The sequence below is a fragment of the Episyrphus balteatus genome, chromosome 1, assembly GCF_945859705.1.
Source record: "Episyrphus balteatus chromosome 1, idEpiBalt1.1, whole genome shotgun sequence".
Lineage (NCBI taxonomy): Eukaryota > Metazoa > Arthropoda > Insecta > Diptera > Syrphidae > Episyrphus > Episyrphus balteatus.
Genome location: NC_079134.1, coordinates 106,406,584 through 106,427,627, shown reverse-complemented (window position 1 = coordinate 106,427,627; position 21,044 = coordinate 106,406,584). Strand labels below are relative to the sequence as shown.

Sequence of the window (21,044 nt, the reverse complement as noted above, 5' to 3'; positions counted from 1 at the left end):
GTTCCATAACTTTCTCATTTTTTCAAGAAATTGGGAACAACACACTCTGATCTTTGTATTTTCCTTGTCGGTTAAAAAGTGAAACATGGGTTTTAGAGGTAAGAAACTTAAATTTATCAATTTCTTGAACATTCAAGCCTTTTTGCCTTTCCCATGATTGCTGAAAACTTTATATTATTTACTTTTCTCACTTTATCTATTAGGCCAAGGCACATCGGTCATTGATTATGCTCTTATAGGCGAAGATTGGGAACCACTCATTGTTGATGTCGAGGTAAAATCAGTTCCCTTTTCCGACCATCTTCCACTAATTGTCACTCTTCAAACAGAGAATCAAAATAATGAGGACACTATAACAATGAGTTTACCTCCTAGATTGAAATGGAAAACTGAAAATGCTGAAGCGTATAGACGAGTTCTTGACGCAAATCTTCACAAGTACTCAGACTTGAACTTTGTTGCACTCGAACGGACGATAAAAACTCCGTATCCGCTCATATCCAATCTGAGAAGAGATAATAAGCAACGAAAGGAATCATGGTTTGACGACGATTGTCAAAGAGCACGTAAAAAATCTTTTGCTTGGCTGAGATTATTCAGGTCTCTAAGCAAAACTTGTTTAAAAGTAACTACGTCAAATCGAATAAAACGTACAAGTTGCTATGTAAAATGAAGAAGAAAGCTTAGAATGAACAGCAAGCATCGAGGCTGGCGTTATGTAAAAATGCATCTGAGTTTTGGAAATTAGCTAGGGAAGTACAGTAGTCCCTCGATAATGTGAACTAATTAAAACAAGGCGTTTTCGGATTTTAGAGGGATTCACATTACTGAAACTTTTTCCAATTGTCATTTAACTCATTACAACATTCTTAGAACCAATGAAAATCAGTTATTTTTAGCTCAGTTTAAGCATTTATTGAGTTAAGAAGAAAATCAATAAAATACAAGTAGGTAAGGAGTACACTCCATTTCAAAAACTGAAAAAAAAATCATAAGAATCTTTAAAATCAATTCTTCATAAAAAAAACCTTCATATAAGAAGATGTAAAATGTTAGCACAAAAATCACCAGCTTGCTGCTGCATTCAATATCTTAAGAAATGTCTAGACAAATAACAGCTATCCACTTTTCAGACCTATACAAAGATTGCGTGCACGAACGAGAAAAACATGCAAGCTTTTCCAAAGGAAATTCACATTATAGAGTCTAAAAATTTTCGAAATTCACATTACAGAGATGACAATGAAAATTTTTGGCGATTCACATTTTAGAGAAATTCGCATTATCGGCAATTTACATTATCGAGAAAAATTAACACCAAGCTCAGTATAAATACACTTCGTGACCACTTTGATGAACTACTTAATCCGACTACTTCCGCAGCAATATGGCTCCTGGATTTACCAACGAGATCCTTGATGAAATTATTACAAAACTGGAAATAGAACTGGCCTTGAAAACCCTCAAGGATGGCAAAGCAGCGGGTGCAAATGCTATTCCCTTGGAATTCTATAAATATGCGACAGAACACTTCAAGGAAAGTTTAGCTCTGGTTTTTAACAGAGTAATGGATGGTGAGCTCCTCCCTAATGAATTCCGCGATTGGATCATTTGCCCAATTCATAAAAAAGTTATTATTGGATCCGGCAAATTATCGAGGAATTTCGTTCCTGAACGCCTCCTATAAAATTTTTACGACGGTTCTTCATAAGCGTCTTACAGCCTGGATCGCTTCAAATAAGTTGTTGAAAGAGTTTCAAGCAGGTTTTCGAAATGGCTACTCAACTATAGACAATATTTTCGTCCTGAGAAGTATAGCAGAAAACTTTTTGTCACAAGGTAACAAACTGTATGTTTTTTTCATTGATTTTAAGGCTGCCTTTGATTCCATTGACCGTGGTGCCTTGTTCTACAAATTGTATAGTCTTGGAATGTCACAGAAATTCGGAAGCGTACTTGAAGAGGCTTATAGAAATACACGGGCTGCAGTGTGGAATGGAACTGGGCTATCCGAATGGTTTGCTACCACTTCAGGAGTAAAGCAGGGTTGTACTCTGAGTCCTACCTTATTTGCACTCTTCTTGGATGATCTGATTGATTACCTTCCTGGTGGAGTTCTCTTTGCGGGTGTGCAAATAAAAGCATTACTCTTCGCTGATGATGTTGTTATGTTCGCCTACTCGCCAGAGGCATTCCTACTTATGATCAATAAGGTGTTTGCATACTGCCAGTTATGGAATCTTTTTGTTAACATTCAAAAATCTAAAGTTATGATTTTCAAAAGAGGAGGTGGAAGACAAGCTGCCAATGAAAGATGGTTCTTTAATAGAGAATCTATTGAAATAGTGAAGGAGTACAAATACCTTGGTTTAACGTTTACAAATAGCCTGAACATGGAGAAGAATTCAATGATAAGCTAGAAAAGGCTAAGACAGCATTAAATATCTCTTGGAAGAGTTGCTTTAAAAACGTCAACATATCACACAGCAGTAAATACAAAATTTTCGAGTCGGTATCGGAGACGTTACTTCTGTATGGTGCCCAGGCGTGGGGATGTAAAAGGTTCGACTCCGTCGAAAAACTCCTAATATACTATATTAAAAGAGTGTTTCAACTTCCCTTAAGCACTCCAAACTACGTTGTCATGCTGGAAACAGGAATCTCTCCTCTGTTTATAAAAACGCTTAAGCTTCAAGCGGATTATTTGCTTAAAGTTCTGAGAATGCCTGATTTTCGTTTGATAAAAAAAGCAGTTCTCAAATCTATCCAAGACCGTAGTAATTGATATGGAGAGTGGTTGAGATTGGCGGAAAGATGCAAAATGACACTGGAGTTGAATGGTGATGATCTACCGGCAAGTAGAACTAATTTGTATGAAATTATCTAGAAATATGATGAACAGTGTAGAGCGGAGTATGAATTGAAAGCGGCCGAGTCATTGTTTCGGTCAACTTATAGCAGACTTTCTCATAACCGCCCAGGAAATAACTACTTTTGTGATTCGAACAGCATTAAAAAGATATCTAGGATGGTCAAGCTAAGAGGTGAAATGCTCGATTTAAATTATATTACACATAGACCGTATCTGCCACTTGAATGTAGTCTATGTAACTTGAAAGAACGTGAAGACGTCATACATTATGTTGGAAAGTGCCCAGTTCTAAGTGAAACCAGAAGATCTGTGTTTGGAAGCAATTTCCTATCAGACGAGGCAGTTTTGAGGGAATTAAATGAGATGGATGTCAACAAACTTTATGAGTACTGCAAAATTGCCTTAAGATATAGACAAAGAATAATCAACGAAGATTTGTAAATCCTTTTTTTTTCTTTTTCTTTTCTTCTCTTTGTATACATAATAATTTAAAAAAAAAAATGCAATATGATAAACCAAGAAAGCGCATGATGAACTATATTAAAAGTGTTATTTATAATGTATATAATTTTTGTTGTTTTCATTCTAGCAGACGCACAGTGTGTCGAGCCCATACAAAAGTTTATCATAAATACTTGCAGCTAAGTTTTTGGAGTTTCAATATTATTTTTTTGGTTTTTTTGGGAGTAATAGAAAAAAAAATTACAAATTAACAAATTAAACAACCTATTACTTTTTTTTTTAGTATAATTTATGAAATTAACATTTATTGAAGAAGCCACTTGTGAGCACGAAATATACTTTTCGTAAGGTTTTTGGTGTGCTGAACTCGAATCCGAAGTCAGAAAAATTCTATCATATCACGTTTTTGAAATATTCCCGTTAGAAAATCTGAAATGTCGTTTTTTAACAGTTTTTGAGGTTATGTTCTTGAACGTGGTGATTTATGTTAAATAAATTTGTGACAGTTTCTAAAAGAACTAAATGTTTTCTTTTAAAGTCCGTTTAAATCTTTTTAATATCTTTTTTCTACTTTGAGAAATCTTAAGTTGAAGTCAAATTGTTTTGTTTATTTTCTCTATACAAAAAAATCGTATGTTTATTTGCGTTTCATAGCAAATCTTGAATAGTTTTTTGTCAATCGCTTTCAAATTTTGAAATAACGTTTTATTTGCATTTTCGTAAATTCTTATATCGGCGAGGTTGGTAAATACGCTATAATACACAGTAGAGCGTGGCCGGGTCAAGTAATTATATTAAAAATTTAGTATGCAGAAAAATATAATTTTTTTTGTTGAAAACAATATTTAAAATATTTTTAATTACATGAACAGCTTTTTGTTACTTGTGTATGGCTAAAAAATATTTTAAAAACATCGATTTTTTCATTTTTGCGATCCCCTGGAAGATGTTTTTCAAAAAATGAATTATTTTGAGTACTTGACTCGTAGCACATAAATGTGATTATCTCTGGTAATCGCAAACAGAAGCAGATCAAACTTTGCCAATATTAGGTATAGGCCTAAGGCAAAATAATATAAAAAAATTATCGATATGATTTTATATGTTTTTTTTTTTTAAATTAAGTTTAAAAATTAAATTTTTTTTTTTTGGGCCATTTATCAAAGAAATTTTAATAACTTATATATGAATAATTTTATAAATTTAATTTTTTTTGTTATACGTTTTACAACAACACTCAAATAAACAAAATAACATTAATAAAATTTTTCAAACAATTACCAAACGTGAAATATACACTCTCAAAGATTCCCATAAATTCCTCAAAATATTTTAGATTTCCGAGGTACTCATGTTTCGGAGCTTATTTTGAATACATAACCTGGGTTATTTTCTAAGATAAATATGTTTTCATATGAGTTGACACTTCTAAATTATATTTTAATAGCAAAAATATTAATTTTTAACAAAAAAAAAGTGATTTATCATAAGGGGACGACACACTGTGAGACGGCTCAAGCCATGCTCATAAGATTTTTGTTTAAATAATTGTTATACAAGTATGTAAATTTTTTTAATAAAAATCATATATCTATCTATCTATCTATCTATCTATCTATCTATCTATCTATCTATCTATCTATCTATCTATCTATCTATCTATCTATCTATCTATCTATCTATCTATCTATCTATCTATCTATCTATCTATCTATCTATCTATCTATCTATCTATCTATCTATCTATCTATCTATCTATCTATCTATCTATCTATCTATCTATCTATCTATCTATCTATCTATCTATCTATCTATCTATCTATCTATCTATCTATCTATCTACTAGAAAAAATATGGATTTACCGTCTAATATTCAAAAATTAAAAAATTCAAATTGAATAACTGTTATTTTTTACAAATAAAACTTACTGTAACCAAACTTTTTCCTAACAAACTTGTGGGAGAAAAAAGTCAAATCACCATACCCAAGCGAAAACATGAAAATATTGCAATACGCTTAAACGAATATTTATCACTGTATAGTCGTGAGGGGAACAGAAATAGCATTAAAATGAGACCAAATACGTGCTTTAATGGTGGTTTTCAACTTTTGTCACTTGTTTTTGCAGTCATCAAACGTCATTTTTGTTTCATTTTGCATTCTGTAGTTGAGAATCATTTTTATCAAAAAAAAACAGAACCGACTTCCATGGATCAAAACTGGGTTTTATGGTTTTTCTCATAGTTTCTATAGCCAGAACTGAACGAAATTAAAATGGGACCACACCAGCTTTCCAATACAAAAAAAATTATCAAAATTGGTGCAAGTTTAACTTGGTAAGCACTTGCCCACAGGTTAGCCAAAACACTACAAACGAATCCGAACCCGCAGACCGCACCACAGTGCGTCGAGTGTATGGCGGATGTGAAATTTGTGAAAACCTCCAGATACACATTACACGGTGTTACAAAAATGAGGTTTTAAAATATACGCGGGCGGAGACCTATCAGGTTTTGTAGAGCTAGTCGAGCTGAATACGAAACGGTATTTGAAAGTCCCCTAACACGCCCAAAATCTGAAGTTACGGGCAAAAAACGGTTTTTTGGACCTTCACCCATTGAAAAAATTCTAGCTTCGACAATTTTTTACCCATTTTCGATTTTTTTACAGTTTCTGATAGAAGATAAATATACCTTTTTAACAATGTATAAAACATGTAACTCGGTTAAACCACTTAGAATTTATAAGATGTCAAATTTCAAAAATTCAATTTTTTTTGTCATTTGCCCAACTTCGGCATCAATTTAAAGTATATGTTTTCAAAACAACATACTATTTAAAAAATATATTTTAAAACTATATCTATTTCCCAATTGATCGAGTTATTTTTTATGAAAATCACTTCAAAATTGGCTTAGAAAAAAAAATTTTTCGATTTCAACCCAGATACAGAAATTCGAACTTTTAGGTATAGAACAAAAATGTTGTTTCGGCACGTAGTAGGATAAGTTGGGCGCCAAGATTTGATGAAGGGTTTTTGTAGAGGCGCTCAATACAAACATTTTTTTTCTTTGGAAGGGGGGTCTATCTCCCCCCGTTTAGGTGGGAGGGGCATTTTTCTAAAAAAAAATTATCAAAATAAAAAAAAATTATTAAAAAACAACGGCAACACTTACAGTAATAAATGATACCATTTCCAAAAGGCAAAATTGTGCATTTGATTTTAATTTTTAAATCAATATAATATTACCAATAGTTTTTGAAATAATCGATTTCAAAGTTAAAAATAGGGCAAAAAAATTTTTTAAAACTCATTTTATACTATTTTTGCCCAGACTGTGAATTTTAGTAAATAAATTACTTAAACAGAAAACTGCCTCAATTAATTCCTTATCGAACAGTGAAAACTATATGTTTATAAGTCTTCTAGTTTTTGGGAAAATTGAAAAATTATTTTTTTTTTTTATTTTATTTGTTTTTATTTTTCAATTTTCTCAAAAACTAGAAGACATAGAAATATATAGTTTTCACTGTTCGATAAGGAATTAGTCTAAGAGCCCAGAGCAGATTTTGGGAGTTTTTGGATAACCGAAAATGGGTCATATGTATGTGTAGGTAATAGCGTCCTGATGAAGAATTCGAAAGTCTGGCAGGTTTATTTCACGGCATTCATGGTTTATGGGGAGTTGAAAAATGCATTTTTTCCGATTTTTGTGTCGAGTATATAACCACTTAAATTCATATAGAGCCGATAAAGGGCGATTCCTTGATTGCAAAAAGTTCGGTCCCAGACGTTTTATTCGCGGCATTACCCTTGCCAGACGTCCTTGAAGATTCGCGAAATAGCGATTTTTATACAAAAGTCAGAATATTATTTTTTGCAAGGTGTATAACCGTCTGGTGGTAACTCTTAAAAAATCACCACTACCCATTGATAGAAAATAAATTAGTGCCAGACGTTTAAATCACGGCATTACCCCCACCAGACGTCCTTGAAGAGTCCCGAAATAGCGATTTTCATACAAAAGTCAGAATATTATTTTTTGCAAGATGTATAACCGTCTGGTGGTAACTCTTAAAAAATCACCACTACCCATTGATAGAAAATAAATTAGTGCCAGACGTTTAAATCACGGCATTACCCCCACCAGACGTCCTTGAAGAGTCCCGAAATAGCGATTTTCATACAAAAGTCGCTATTTCGGGATATGAAAGGGTATGCATTTATTTTATTGATGTCACGCGTTTATTTTTGAATGAATTTTGTGGTTTCTCAATCAGGTAGTTCGATAGATTATTTTTTATTAGGGGTTGAAATATCAAAAAATTATGTTATTATTTATTTCATAAACAAATAGATTGTGTGGTTTCTGAAAACAGGTAGTTAAGTGTGTGGTAGATTATAGGATTATTGAAAAGCGTTTTTAAGCTACCTGATTTCGGAAATGAGTTTTTGGATGCGTATATTATTTAACAATTGCATAAACAAAATTATTATGCGTTTGTTTGCTTAAATTTTACAACTTATCCTACAGGTAAATAGGAATTTAAAAAAAATGCTATATAAACATTTTTTTTTAACAATGACAATCAGTCAATTCTTAGTGCTTTTGAATACAAGATTATCAGCTTTTGTGAAAAAATATATCCACTAAAATGAGACAAATATCTGCAAACTATAGGAAATACTTTGAGGTGTGTGAGGATGAGTCCGGAAAAAGGCATTCCACTAGTAAAACGTTTTTCGTTAAGTGTAGTGTATTAAACTGTCCAAAAAAAAGATAAAGTGATATCTTTGACGGAGAGCAGTACTTTTAACATGCTAAGGCATTTGCGGGTAAGTAAATCCTAAAAATATGCATATATATTTATATCTATTTATGTACTTTTAATTTATAATTCAAAATATTTCAGACTTTTCACAGGGAAATTCTTGACAATGGATCTCAGTCACAAGAAGATCCTTCCGTTGAGGCCAAAACCACCTTTGCCTGACCGTGGACTTGTGGACTTCCCATCATAGGTCATATTTGGGAGCAACGTGCCACTGGATAAACGACGATATGAAGCGTAACAGTTGTGTCTTGTGCTGCAAGCGTGTGGAAGGATCTCACACATTTGATGTTTTGGCCAAGGAAATCCAAAATGTGATGAAAAAATTTGGAATTGAACGCAAGGTCAAATATATTGTGACGGACAACGCTTCAAATTTTGTGAAGTTATTCCGATTGGCCACTGAAAGCACACGAGCTATCTACGACGCTTTGATGGAAAGTGAGGAAAACGAAGAGGATCTACGGGATATCAGAGGTATCTGCCGGGCTGAAGACAAAAACATTTGCGATATATTGAGTTTATACGATGAAGGAAGATTCATAACAATGCCCACACACATACGCTGAACCTCATAAGCTCTGCGGATTTCAACAGGGCTTTGCGGACGGATTTCAGTGAGGAGCTTAAAACCATCTATTCCAATATGGAGACAAAATGCTCAAGTATATGGAATATCCAGAACAGATCCTCTCAGAAAGCTGACGTTATTAAAACGAAGATGGGAAAGTACTTCAAAACGCCAGGAATGACCAGATGGAACTCACTTTAAGATTCGTTCCAGGATATGAACTTAGGATTGAAAAAGAAGTTCAACGAATTTAAGGTCATGTGCGAAAACATTAAAGTAGATGCTTTTTCCGAAGAAGAGATTGCTTTCCTAGCGAATTTGTGTGACGTAAGTATACAAACTTTAAAAAAATATATTTTTTCTCTTTCTTTAAAATATATTAATGATTATGTTCCCAATTAGATATTCCAGCCTATTGCATTCGCAATTGATATTTTGCAAGGAGAGGAAAATATTTTCATCGGATCCCTGATACCCGTATTGTGCAAAGTGAAGGATAAATTCGCAAAACTTCAACGCAACTATACGGGTATTTGCCTCGAATTGACAACTTTTTTAAACAATTCGTTGGACAAAAGGTAAATATCATCTTTAAAAACTTTTAGTTCGATTCATGACTTTTCTTATAATTTTGTTTAATTTTCATTTCAGATTTTCGGATGTGATGAGCAACTTTGACTTCTTAATGGCAGCAGCAGTCCATCCACAGTTTAAGGTCGAGTTTGTGAGGAAACACTTCCCAAATAAGGCACGAGCAGTAGAAGATTTGCTCATTTCTAAAATTAACATTCACCACTCCTCAGAGCTAAATAATCCTAGTTCTCAAAATGAGTCAGCGACTGGAACATCATTTTGGGACTCAGACGAAGAAGACGTTGAAATGTCTTCAAATTTGGGAATGAAAATGCTCCAAGACTTCAACTACGATAGAGACAGAAGCCTAAAAATATTCGAGAGGAAACAGTTCGGAGCCATAAAAAATATTTTCATGGAATATAATGCGGCCCTCCCGAGCAGTGCGGCAGTTGAGAGATTATTTAGCATTGCCAAGCTTGCCCTGACCCCAAATAGATGTCAACTTAAGGACGAAAATTTCGAGATGCAGCTTTTGCTACACATTAATAATAAGAAACATTAAAAATAATAATTTTTTTATTTATTTTATGTATAAAATGTATTATTTATTTTTTGTATTAAATATGTGATAAATTTTTAGTATATATGTATGTGTATTATTTAAATCAACCCCTAGGAAAATATAATATACAAAACAGTACCAAGCCAAATATTTATTTTGTTATTTAAAAAAAAACCTACCTGAGAAACCACAATATTCATTCAAAAATAAACGCGTGACAGCAATAAAATAAAATAAATGCATACCCTTTCCTATCCCATCCTCTCTATTGCACGACACACAAAAAAAAAAAGCATCAAGCACCTAAACATTCCAATCTTTCTCATTGACCTGTGATAAAAATAAGTTCAAACCCATTCATGGACCAAACGCGTCATAAACATTTTACCATAATTTCAACCCCTAATAAAAAAATAAGCAAAAAGGATCCACAAACGAAATTATTTTTTTCCTCAATAAAAAAAAAAACTCTGGCCTGGCAATCACAATAATAAACTAGCATAATCCAATAATCTACCACACACTTTAAACTACCTGTTTTCAGAAACCACAAAATTCATTCAAAAATAAACGCGTGACATTAATAAAATAAATGCATACCCTTTCATATCCCATCCAAACGCGTCATAAAAATTTAACCAAACTTTCAACCCCTAATAAAAAAATAATCCTAAATATCCAAAAACGAAATTATTTTTTTCCTCAATAAAAAAAAACCCGATCCATTTAAACATAAATTAAATAACATTTCTAATCCATTGCACAAAACACTAGCCTGCAGTTTGCATAACTTCCTCATCATTAATAAGTCCCCAGAACAAATATATATCACACACCGTTTCACCAAAACCCATTCATAGATGTAAGATGCACCTCAATAATTGTGTTAATATTTCAACCCTAATTAAACAAATGACCCAATACCAAAAATATATTTGTTTTAATATCCATTCCGATTCATTTATGATAAAAATAGAAATATTTTTACCAAATAAAAAACCAAGAGAGAAAATCAAGAAAAATTATCTGTTTTATTTCTAAAAATATGCATGTGTTAAAATAATTCCATAAATAACAAGAACCAAACATCTTAAGCTATGGTGTTAAATAAAATATCTTCATATTTCATTATACTTTCCAAATAAAAATCAATGTAACCTCTCACCCATCACAGCTCAGCTCACTTTACCTTAGCTCACCCAACAGCTCAGCTCAGCTCACCGACAGCTCAGCTCAACCATCAGCTCAGCTCACTTTCAGCTCAGCTCACTTTCAGCGCAGCTCAAATGAGCTGAGCTATGGTACCCAGCTCAAAAGTGAGCTAGCTCAAAATTTGAGCTAGCTCAAATTTGAGCTGAGCTGTGAGCTGAAATGTGAGCTTTTTGCAACCCTGGCAGCATAAGAATGGTAGGAAAATTTATGATAAATGGTATATGAAAGGGGAAAAATAAACCACAAACAAATTGGGGGAAAGGGGGTGGGTGGACGAAAAAGTGGGGTGGGTGTCAAAAATCGTGGTTTCTTACGATTTCTGTCAAAAGTAGACCTACTATCGAAAAAAAATTATAAGCAAAAGTTGTAGATAATTATAAATATCTACAACTTTACTCAAACCATTTTTTTTATATAACCTCAAAAATATTGAAAAAAAATACGATTTTTTTATTTTTATCTTTTACAAAAGTGGTTGGATTTTTACAAAATTACTTTGTTATGTTTTCTATCTATTTAAACTGTTTTTTGAGCAAAAAGTTAATTTTTGAATTTTTGTCGAATTTTATTTGAAAAAATAGGCTCTTTTTCAATCAAAAAAGTTATCGAAACAATTTTTGATTTTTGAAAAGTTTGGAATGCAATTACATTTTTAGATTTTGTGGAAACACTATACTTTTGTTTAAGAAAATATTGAGAAAATTGAAGAAAAAAAAATGATTTTAAAGATTGATTTTTCCGTAAATGACAGTAATATTGGCGAGAAATAATTTCCCACCGAAACCAAATTATTTGTGTGGAAAAACTATACTTTTGTTTTAGAAAATTGTGAAAATTGAAGAAAATTGAAAAAAAACAAAAAAATCGAACAAGGCATTCGATTTTTTCTGCGCTAGTCAAAAATTTTTTTTTATAGAAATCAAAGTATGTTTTTCTAATGTTTTTTTTGTGCGCTGAGATCGATTCCGAAGTCAAAAAAATTCTATCACATTTTGACATATTACCATTTCAAAACATCACAAAAATAGTGTTTTGGACGTTCAAAATTCAATATCTCAAAAACTTTGCACGTTTGAGTTATTCTTATGCTAGATTCAAATTGAGAAGGACAAAGGACAAAGAAAAGTATAATAATTTGGTTTCTACGGAAAATTATTTCTCGCCAATATTACTGTCATTTCGGTGTTTTTTTTTTCAATTTTCTAAATATTTTATAAAACAAAAGTATAGTTTTTCCACACAATCTTTAATTAAAGGTTTTAATCTAAATTATTTCATTCCAAACTTTTCAAAAATCAAAAATTTTTCGGTAACTTTTTATTCAAATTATTTTTTCAAATTAAATTCGTCAAAAATCCAAAAATTAACTTTTTGCTCAAAAAACAGTTTAAATAGATAGAAAACATAACAAAGTAAGTTTTAAATAAGTTTTGTTAAAATCCAACCATTTTTGTAAAAGATAAAAATAAAAAATAAAAAAATCATATTTTTGCATTTTTTTTTCATTCATGTAAAAAGCGATTTTTTGAAAAAGTCTGAAAAAAATGATTTTTTCTACCAAGCTAAATCTCTAAAATTATAACAATTAAAAATCTGAAAAATGTTCACATGACAGCTATGTACATTTATAAAGTTTGAGTCTGTAAAATTTAAAATGGTTTCGCTGGAATTTAAAATTGATCGAACAAGGTCCAAGAAACCCCATGTTATTCCTATAACAAACTTCAACCGCTTGGCGGCACGGGTTAGAATTAAGTTAGAGACTTGAAACTTGGGGAATATTTTTTTTAGTTTATTTCCATATAAGATCTGAGGAGCATACAAATTATAATTATTAAAATTATAAAAATAACGAGCACTTTGCAATTCACATCATGATATGCCTTATTTTCTAGTTAAGAAAAAGTAGTGGAGATTCCGCAGTTTTGGTCAAATTCAACAAAACAATACATCAATTTGTAAATAAACATATATTGTTTCAGAATATAACCTAACTTTATTTTTTTGTTTGTTATTTTATTGTCCAATAAAAAATGGGTAAAGTTGAAAAAATTGAGGAAAAAATCACTTTTTCAAGATGTATGGGATAAAAACATACACTTTATTTCTTTAAACAATAGACTTATATACATCATTTAAAAGGTCTACAAACTCCCTTTCCAAAAACATATAACATATTGAGAATTGTAAAAAAAATGACTGAGATATTGATAGATTACATCGTTTTTAAATGGTTTTTTGTAAATAAAAATAAAATGCACGACTGTTTCGCACGAACTTGCTCTTAGGCCCATTTGCTGAAACAAGGCTACCGATATTATCGATAGTTTTTTCTTAAAACTATCGATAATGGAAACTATCGATATCTATCAAACACTATGTTAATTCGTTGTTTACATCCAATGTCAAACTTAAAACTTAACTTAATAATGCTTGGTGCCCATTCGACGTCTCTTATAACTTTTAAATTGAAATATTTTTCATACTTACCAAAAAGTTTTAAAACCACTCGTACAATTTCTCATAAAAAAAATAGCTTTGAAATTAATTAAACACAATTTGAATTAAAAGTTAAGTTTTCGTTTGACATTGGATGTAAACAACGAATTAACATAGTGTTTGGTAGATATCGATAGCTTCCATTATCGATAGTTTTAAGAAAAAACTGTCTATAGTTTTAAGAAAAAACTATCGATAATATCGGTAGCCTTGTGGTAAAATAATTTTAAAGTATTGAAACTATCGATAGTTTTGTGAAGTATCGATATACTCGATATTTTTTTTGCTATCGATGCTATCGATAGACTGTCGAAGTTTAACCAACACTAAATTAACAGTTAAATCAATTTTTAATGGAAAACATGCAATGTATTTGTGCAAAAGAGAACAAAAACAGCGAAAAAACGATAAACAATGTAAACAATTTCGATTTTTTCAATTTTTAAAAAAAAAATCACTAAACTTTCAAATAAATTGTTCAAAATTGTTTATAATGTCTTTCTACTGGTAGCAAATAACGTTTGAGCAGAATTAATAGCAATATAAAAATTGTTTTTGGTTGAAAAATGACTAAAAACAGTGGAAAATTCTCAAAATAATTGAAAAAACTTTCAAAAAAAATTTGTTCGAAGTCGTACCGACAAATCGAAAAACTAATGACGCCAATCGATTTCTCGGGTCCGAAATAGGGCGAAACAGTTAATCGCGCACCTGTCTCAAAAATTTTTTTCAAAAAACTTGCACAGTGTTATTAAAACACCACAACACAACAAAACGATAAAACAAACAATTGATCTCAATCTTCATGTCCAATTAACAATGGCAGAGATAAAGTTCTCGGAAAGATAATTTTCTTTTTTAAACTTATAAAATAAATAGTGAAAATCACAAAATATGTCCATAAAGTCAATTTTATTAAGTTTTTGAATAAAAAATATTATTAAATAGCACAAGAAAAGTAAAAGAAAATTTGTTTGCCACTGAAGATTTTGTTTATCTACTTATTTTTTGACAGCTTATCATTGGCGTGAAGTTGGTACGCTTGAAAAAAAATTGTTTTTTCATTTTTATCTGGCAATATTTTCAACCATGCATTATCGTTGTACTAAATCGCTCTATGTCGTGAATATCGTTGTCCTGGGTATCGTTGTTTTGCCTCTCGTTTCGTAATACGAAAAAGGGCCCCTGTGTTTTAAATTCCTCTAAGTTAAACATAGCTTAGGGGGAAGAAATAGTAGAACCCAAGCAGTTTATGTTCTACCTAAGCAAATTTTATTAAGAAATTAATGGGGAACATGTGTTGAAAATGACATTGGGTGCAAAATAGCGCAGTATAGATTATTTAAAATTATTTTTAACTTACATCCAAACATATTTTCCATATTAAACATCCATATAATGCACTTTTTTCAGGTTGTTTTTGGAGCTCATAGTTTTGACATTTCATCCAACCTATTTCATTCCTTAAGCCTTATGTGACAGATTTATTTTTTGCCTTGCGTCAAATTTGTATTATTTTGTTATATTGATCTTTTTTCCAAAAAAAAAATTGAAGAACCTTTACGACTTACTTCAATATTTAACCAAATTTATTATATTTACTAAAAGAAAATTCAAAACACATGAAAAATAATTTAATTTAAAATTAATTTGAATTTAAAATCTCAGGGATTCCTCGCAAGAAAATAAATCATTGATAGGTTGAACATAAATATTTTTTAGCAACTTGGAATAAACTAAGTAAAACATAAGAGCTATGTTCGACCTAGCTATGATTTAAATTTATGATCCGTATGAGCAAAGGGGCCTTAGTGTTCAAGTTGCTTAAATTTTAAAGACTTTTTACATAGAAATTTGGGAAATGTAGAAACTTATATGTAGGTTAAAAAAAATTTTTAAAAACATAAAATTCGTTTTAAACAAAAAAAAAAAATTAAAAAAACATAAAATTCGTTTTTTTTTTTTAAATAAAATAAAATAAAATCAGAAATCAAATTGCCCTCCAAAACAAGTATGCAGTTTTGATTGATATATTAAGATCCATTTTTAGCAAAAAAAAATTCGAAATCGTTAGAGCCGTTTTTTTTTTAAACTAATTTTTTATAAATCATTTTTTGGAAAAAAAGTTTTTAAATAAAATTGGTATGCCATTTTGAAGAAATCACTAATCAACATCTAAAAACAACGAAAATTTGATTTTTCAAAAATTATTTTTTTCGAAATTTTATTTTTGACTTATATTAAAATTATATAAATGGTTCTACACAAAAAGTTTCGTTGAAATCGATTAAGCCGTTTCGGAGAATATTGGATTTAAAAAAAAACGGTTCTCTGGCAGGTACCGTTAATGATTTTCAAAAAAAAAAATTCATTTAAAGATAGATCTTGTCTTAAAACTTACATTTAAGTTTTTTAAACAAAATCGTTGGAGCCGTTTTTGAGCAATTTCAATTTTAGTCAAATCGGTACATGAGTAACGTTATTTTTGGTCCAAAAAAAATTAATTCCAAAAACACCTCTGGAGAGTCTCCGAAAAATGCTGAATACCAAGTTTGAAGTCAGTCGGTGCATCCGTTTAGCCTGTAGCTCCTTATACAGACAGACAGACGGACTTCCGGGACCCCCTTTTTTGGCATTCTCTACCATCGTAATACCATGGAAAAATGTTATCTCAGCTTTTTTTTGCACGAATGCATAAATTGATAGATATATAGGGTGCTTTCATAAATGCATGGTTGCGCAAGTCTGACGAATACAAAGCTTTTATTAACGAAATGACAAATGTCAGGTGTTCATAAATGCAAAACGCAAATATTTGCAGCGCAAATGAAAAAATTCTCATGCGCAATGAATTTAAACTTAAAGAAAGAAGAAACATGTCGTAAAAGATGATACAGCTTTTCTTTGTTTCTCAATTCTGTCAAAATATTAATTGGAAATTCAAAGTTCAAGTCAAAATAACAAAAATAGCCGCGAATTTCTTGGATATAATAAATTTGTAAATATTGACAGAAATGTTTAAAAAAAAAGTTTTTTTTCTTAAAGGATGGAATTAAGATAATAAATTGTTATTTTGGAGAAGAGGCTAAATTGCAACTTAAAAAATTTGACAAATGACGCAAATCAGAAAAAGTGTTCATAAATTCAAAGTAAAATACATGCGCAAATAGTTTTTCTGACATTAGTCTGATCGCAAATGACCGCATGTAAACAAAGCAACCATGCAATTATGAAAGCACCCATAGTATCTACATATATCGCAAGTAAAAAAATGGAGGGTTCCAAAAATATAACAAAAATATTTTCATGCATTATTCGCCCATATAAACAGTCTACATTATGTTACTTGTCGGGTGTATTTAATTTTTTTTTCTTTTGTAGCAGTGTTATTATAGTACTTTTTAGTTATTCAATCAGATCCTTTTTTTTTTGGCTGTACATACAAGTAAGCACTGTTGATTTTTAAATTAGAAAATTGCCACTCCCGGCTAAACGGACGAACCCCTTCCACAGGATTTTTTTCTTGTTTCAATCCAACCTGCACGCTCTAGATTTTGAGCACAATGCTGGTGAATCACCCTGTATAACACAGATAACATTGGGATCCGGAAATTTTAAATGGATAACAAATTCTTTGCTTTCCCACTGCATGGGTAACTTTGCGTAACGGATTAAAAGTGATGGTTCTTCCTTTAACACTCAGGAATTATACGCTTTGTACATAAAAAAATACTGCAATGGATACAATAAATTGTATTAATTTACGATGATAAAAATGCTGGTACTTTCTGTAGTTGGTATTAAGCAGTTGATCTTTCAAAGTTGTCAAGAAATATATAATACCTTTCAAAGTCAAAATAATTGAATTTATAAGTCTGTTTTTTTCTTTTCTTAATAAAAAGAACGAAAATAAAACCTAAAGTAACTATACTTAAAAAACGATTATCATAAAACGTAATCGTTATCCTTAATACAAACCTTGAATTTCAAAGGAAGTTTTCCTATTACTCTTACCTGTTGTTGCACTTTTTTGAACTCTTTTGAATTAGTTCCAGTTGGTACAAATTGTAGAGCACCTTCAATCCGAACTGGAGTGGAATGCGTTGGTGAGCCATCCGCTACCCACTTTAATTTCAGAAATTTCATTTAAGATATGGTTAAATAGAAAATAGTAACCATGTTGACCCGAATAAGCGACATAAGAGGAACGATTCAATATGAAAGAAAAAAGAAAATATTTTTTGCTTAATTTACGAGCAATATTATAACAAAAAAGTTACTAGCGACAATTTATGATTTATTTATATTTCTTACACTACAGGAGTTAATTAAAAAAATAAAACCAAACAATAAAATAAAAACAATGTATTAATACCCTTGCACATGAGAACAACTAACGAATGAGCGAATGAACGAAACGAAAATGTAATGCATTTCTTAAGTATTTTTTTTAACAAAAACTGTAAGCTAACTAATTTTTAATTAAAAAAAATACATTTTAATTTCGTAAATAAGAAAAATATGAAAAAAGAAATTGGTCGTCACGAATTAAAATTTGTTCGTACGAACAAATGGTTTCCTATTTTACTTCTTTAAAAAATAAAAATGTAATTTTTTTTGAAAAATTAATCATTAGTTAGCTTGCTACTGTGTCAATTTGTTCGTTCTTTCGCTCATTCGTTGGTAGCTCTCATGTGCAAGGGGTTTAATGTTATAATTTATTTACTTATATACACAAAAAAAAATAATTTTGTGCCTATGGACGTACTGATGAGATTTCATTTTCTTTTTGCAACATTCTCTAAAAGAAAAAAAAATGAGTAAGTAAAAATGCTCATGATTAAACAAAACGTAATCAATCAAATTATACTACCAATAGGAAATACAAACAAAAACGTAAGAAAGACAGAGTTTTAACCATTGTCGCTACACTTTTCAGATTTTTGTATGGAAAATTTATTGTAGTTCAAAAAATATTTTCTCCTTTTTCTTTCAGTTTTAATAAATACAAAATAACAATCCATAAGTAAATAATTTTACTGGCACAAAATTATCTTTCTTTAGAGTTGAAACGAAAAGAAAATTTAACATACATATATAAATAAATGGTTGAGACAGTCATTTTATTGCATAGGTATTTATTTATTTATTTAATAATTTGCTTTTCAAAACTTGTGTTTTTATATAAATTCGTACAAATATTAATTTGTGTTATACGGATTATTTAGACCTGACAAAATTACGTCTTACAAAATTTATTAAGTATGAATAAAATAAATAAAGGCCAAGACAGAAAAATCGTCAAACCTACGTCATTTCAATGCACACAATTCTTTGTTGAAACTTGCCGAAGCAAGAATTTTTGCAGTTCATAGAACCATTTTTGACCCCTTTAGGGTCTCCGTTTTCATTATATTTGTTTAAAATAAAAAAATCACTTGACAAAAAATAACTTTATTTTTCAAGAAACAAAATAAACAAAATTTTCCCGGCTGGAAATTTTTATTTTGTTTCTAAGGAAATTTATTGATTTTTTAAATTAAAATTTTTTCCGCTTTTGAATTGGTACTTAGTTAAACTTTCAAAATGGATTTCTTTTTGTTGAAACGGTTGGTGACCCAACCCAAATAAGAATGATAGAAAATATGATTATGGACCTTAAAATAATGAAACATGCAAAAAAAATGCATGTCACATGTAAATAAATATTTTTTTAAGAATAATTTTCAATAAGCCATTACAAAATTCGTAAGAGATTATATTGGTTAAATTATATACCACATATGCTATTCCTTGCTAAAACAACTTAAGTCCGAAATTGTTTTTGGGGGTTTTTCGTTATTATTTTACACACCAGTTTCTTACAACTCGAATACTAAATTAAACTGTGAGTGTGACCTATTTGTTTTAATCGTTTAAATTTTCATTTTGTTTCGGTATTCCAGTATAACAACCTAGTTCATTGACCTTTTCTTTCCTTTTTTTACTTTTTCTTTTTTTAGAGCAAATCAGCTGTTTAATTGTGTTGATTACAATTATAATAGCTCTTTGAATTTTTTTTATATGAATTACGATTTAAAAAAAAATTAATTTAGCATACTTCCAATTATCGCATCGAACTGAAACTTTTTACCCGTATATATGAAGTTCAGACGACAACACTACATTTTAGTGGTCCGGACCCTGGGGAGGGGCATTGGGGGGTTGAAACACCCCGAATCAATTTTAGCATACTTCCGTATGCTAAGTTCGTTTCGAATTTAAGCTTTTGTATGTATGTGTAGTTCGAATGACAACACAATATTTTAGTGGTCCAAACCCTGGGGAAGGGCATTGGGGGGTCGAAACACCCAAAATCATTTTTAGACCTGCAGGTACGGGCCAAAGAGAGGGGCTTTGTAGGCTAATGCAACCCAAGTCGAATTGAACCATCTTTCAATCATGATAAGACTAAAAAGTAAAAAACAAAATATATAGTTTACAAAAAATAAAAATACGCTTTTATCACGCACTAAAAACTAGAGATGCCGCGAACATTGATTTGGCCGAATACCGAATTCCGAATATTCGGCCACGCTCCTCGGCCGAATACTGAATATTCGGCCAAGGACACTCAGAAAAAAACGTTGGCAATTTCAAAAATTTTATACTTTGTCTCAAGAATAGATGTGGTTTAAAAAATTCCCAACAACATCGTATTGTAACGATGAATAACTGAACTACTTTTAAGATAAATGTCTGAACACACTACTTACTACTGCAAGGGTAGACATCTAAAATCGAATTATACATGGAACTGTTCGCCAAGATCGACCCATACAAGTGGTGGTCAACACATACTACAAAATTTCATATTTTAACAACATTTGCTAAAGTCTAATTTTCTTCTCCTGGGAAAAGTGCTTACAGCGAAAGACTATTTTTCGAAGCAGGAATAGTCTACGAAGATAAACGTAATCTTTTACTACCAACAAATAGTTTTCATTCACCACAACTTGCCTTTAGGAGATTATAAGTACTAAAATTACAATTTTTAATAAAACACATATATTATAATTTGTCTTTTTTCGTCTCCATTTGGTAATCGGTATTCGGCCGAATACCGAATACCAGAAAAATAGGCCGAATACCGAATAGTGGCCGAATGTTCGCGGCATCTCTACTAAAAACTATACAATAATTTAATTGGTAACATCAAAAAGCGTAGATATAGTTTTTAGTGCGTGATAAAAGAGTGGTTTAAGGTTAACCTAGCATAACTTAAATGGCTAAGAAATAGAAATTTATGTAACGTTGCATAAAGGCTACATAAAACTTTATGTATTGTATAACTATGCAACCGTTTAGAGCTGTTTAGTTAAATCTAATAAATAAAGCTGAATATGTATGTTTAAATAAGCTTTTTTTATAATTTTATTAACTACATACATATCTGTAAGATCTTAAGTGTTTTAAA

At 30.7% G+C, this 21,044-nt stretch overlaps 1 protein-coding gene across 8 annotated transcripts in view; it reads right to left on the bottom strand.

Moving 5' to 3' along the window:
• LOC129907536 (protein hu-li tai shao) overlaps positions 1–21,044 on the bottom strand; it is a 229,736-nt gene that overhangs the window by 116,193 nt on the left and 92,499 nt on the right. For all 8 annotated transcript variants that reach the window (XM_055983813.1, XM_055983812.1, XM_055983817.1 and 5 more), the window contains one exon: positions 17,603–17,713. In XM_055983813.1, coding sequence (XP_055839788.1) covers positions 17,603–17,713 — 111 coding nt within the window. The remainder of the gene's footprint in view (positions 1–17,602; positions 17,714–21,044) is intronic.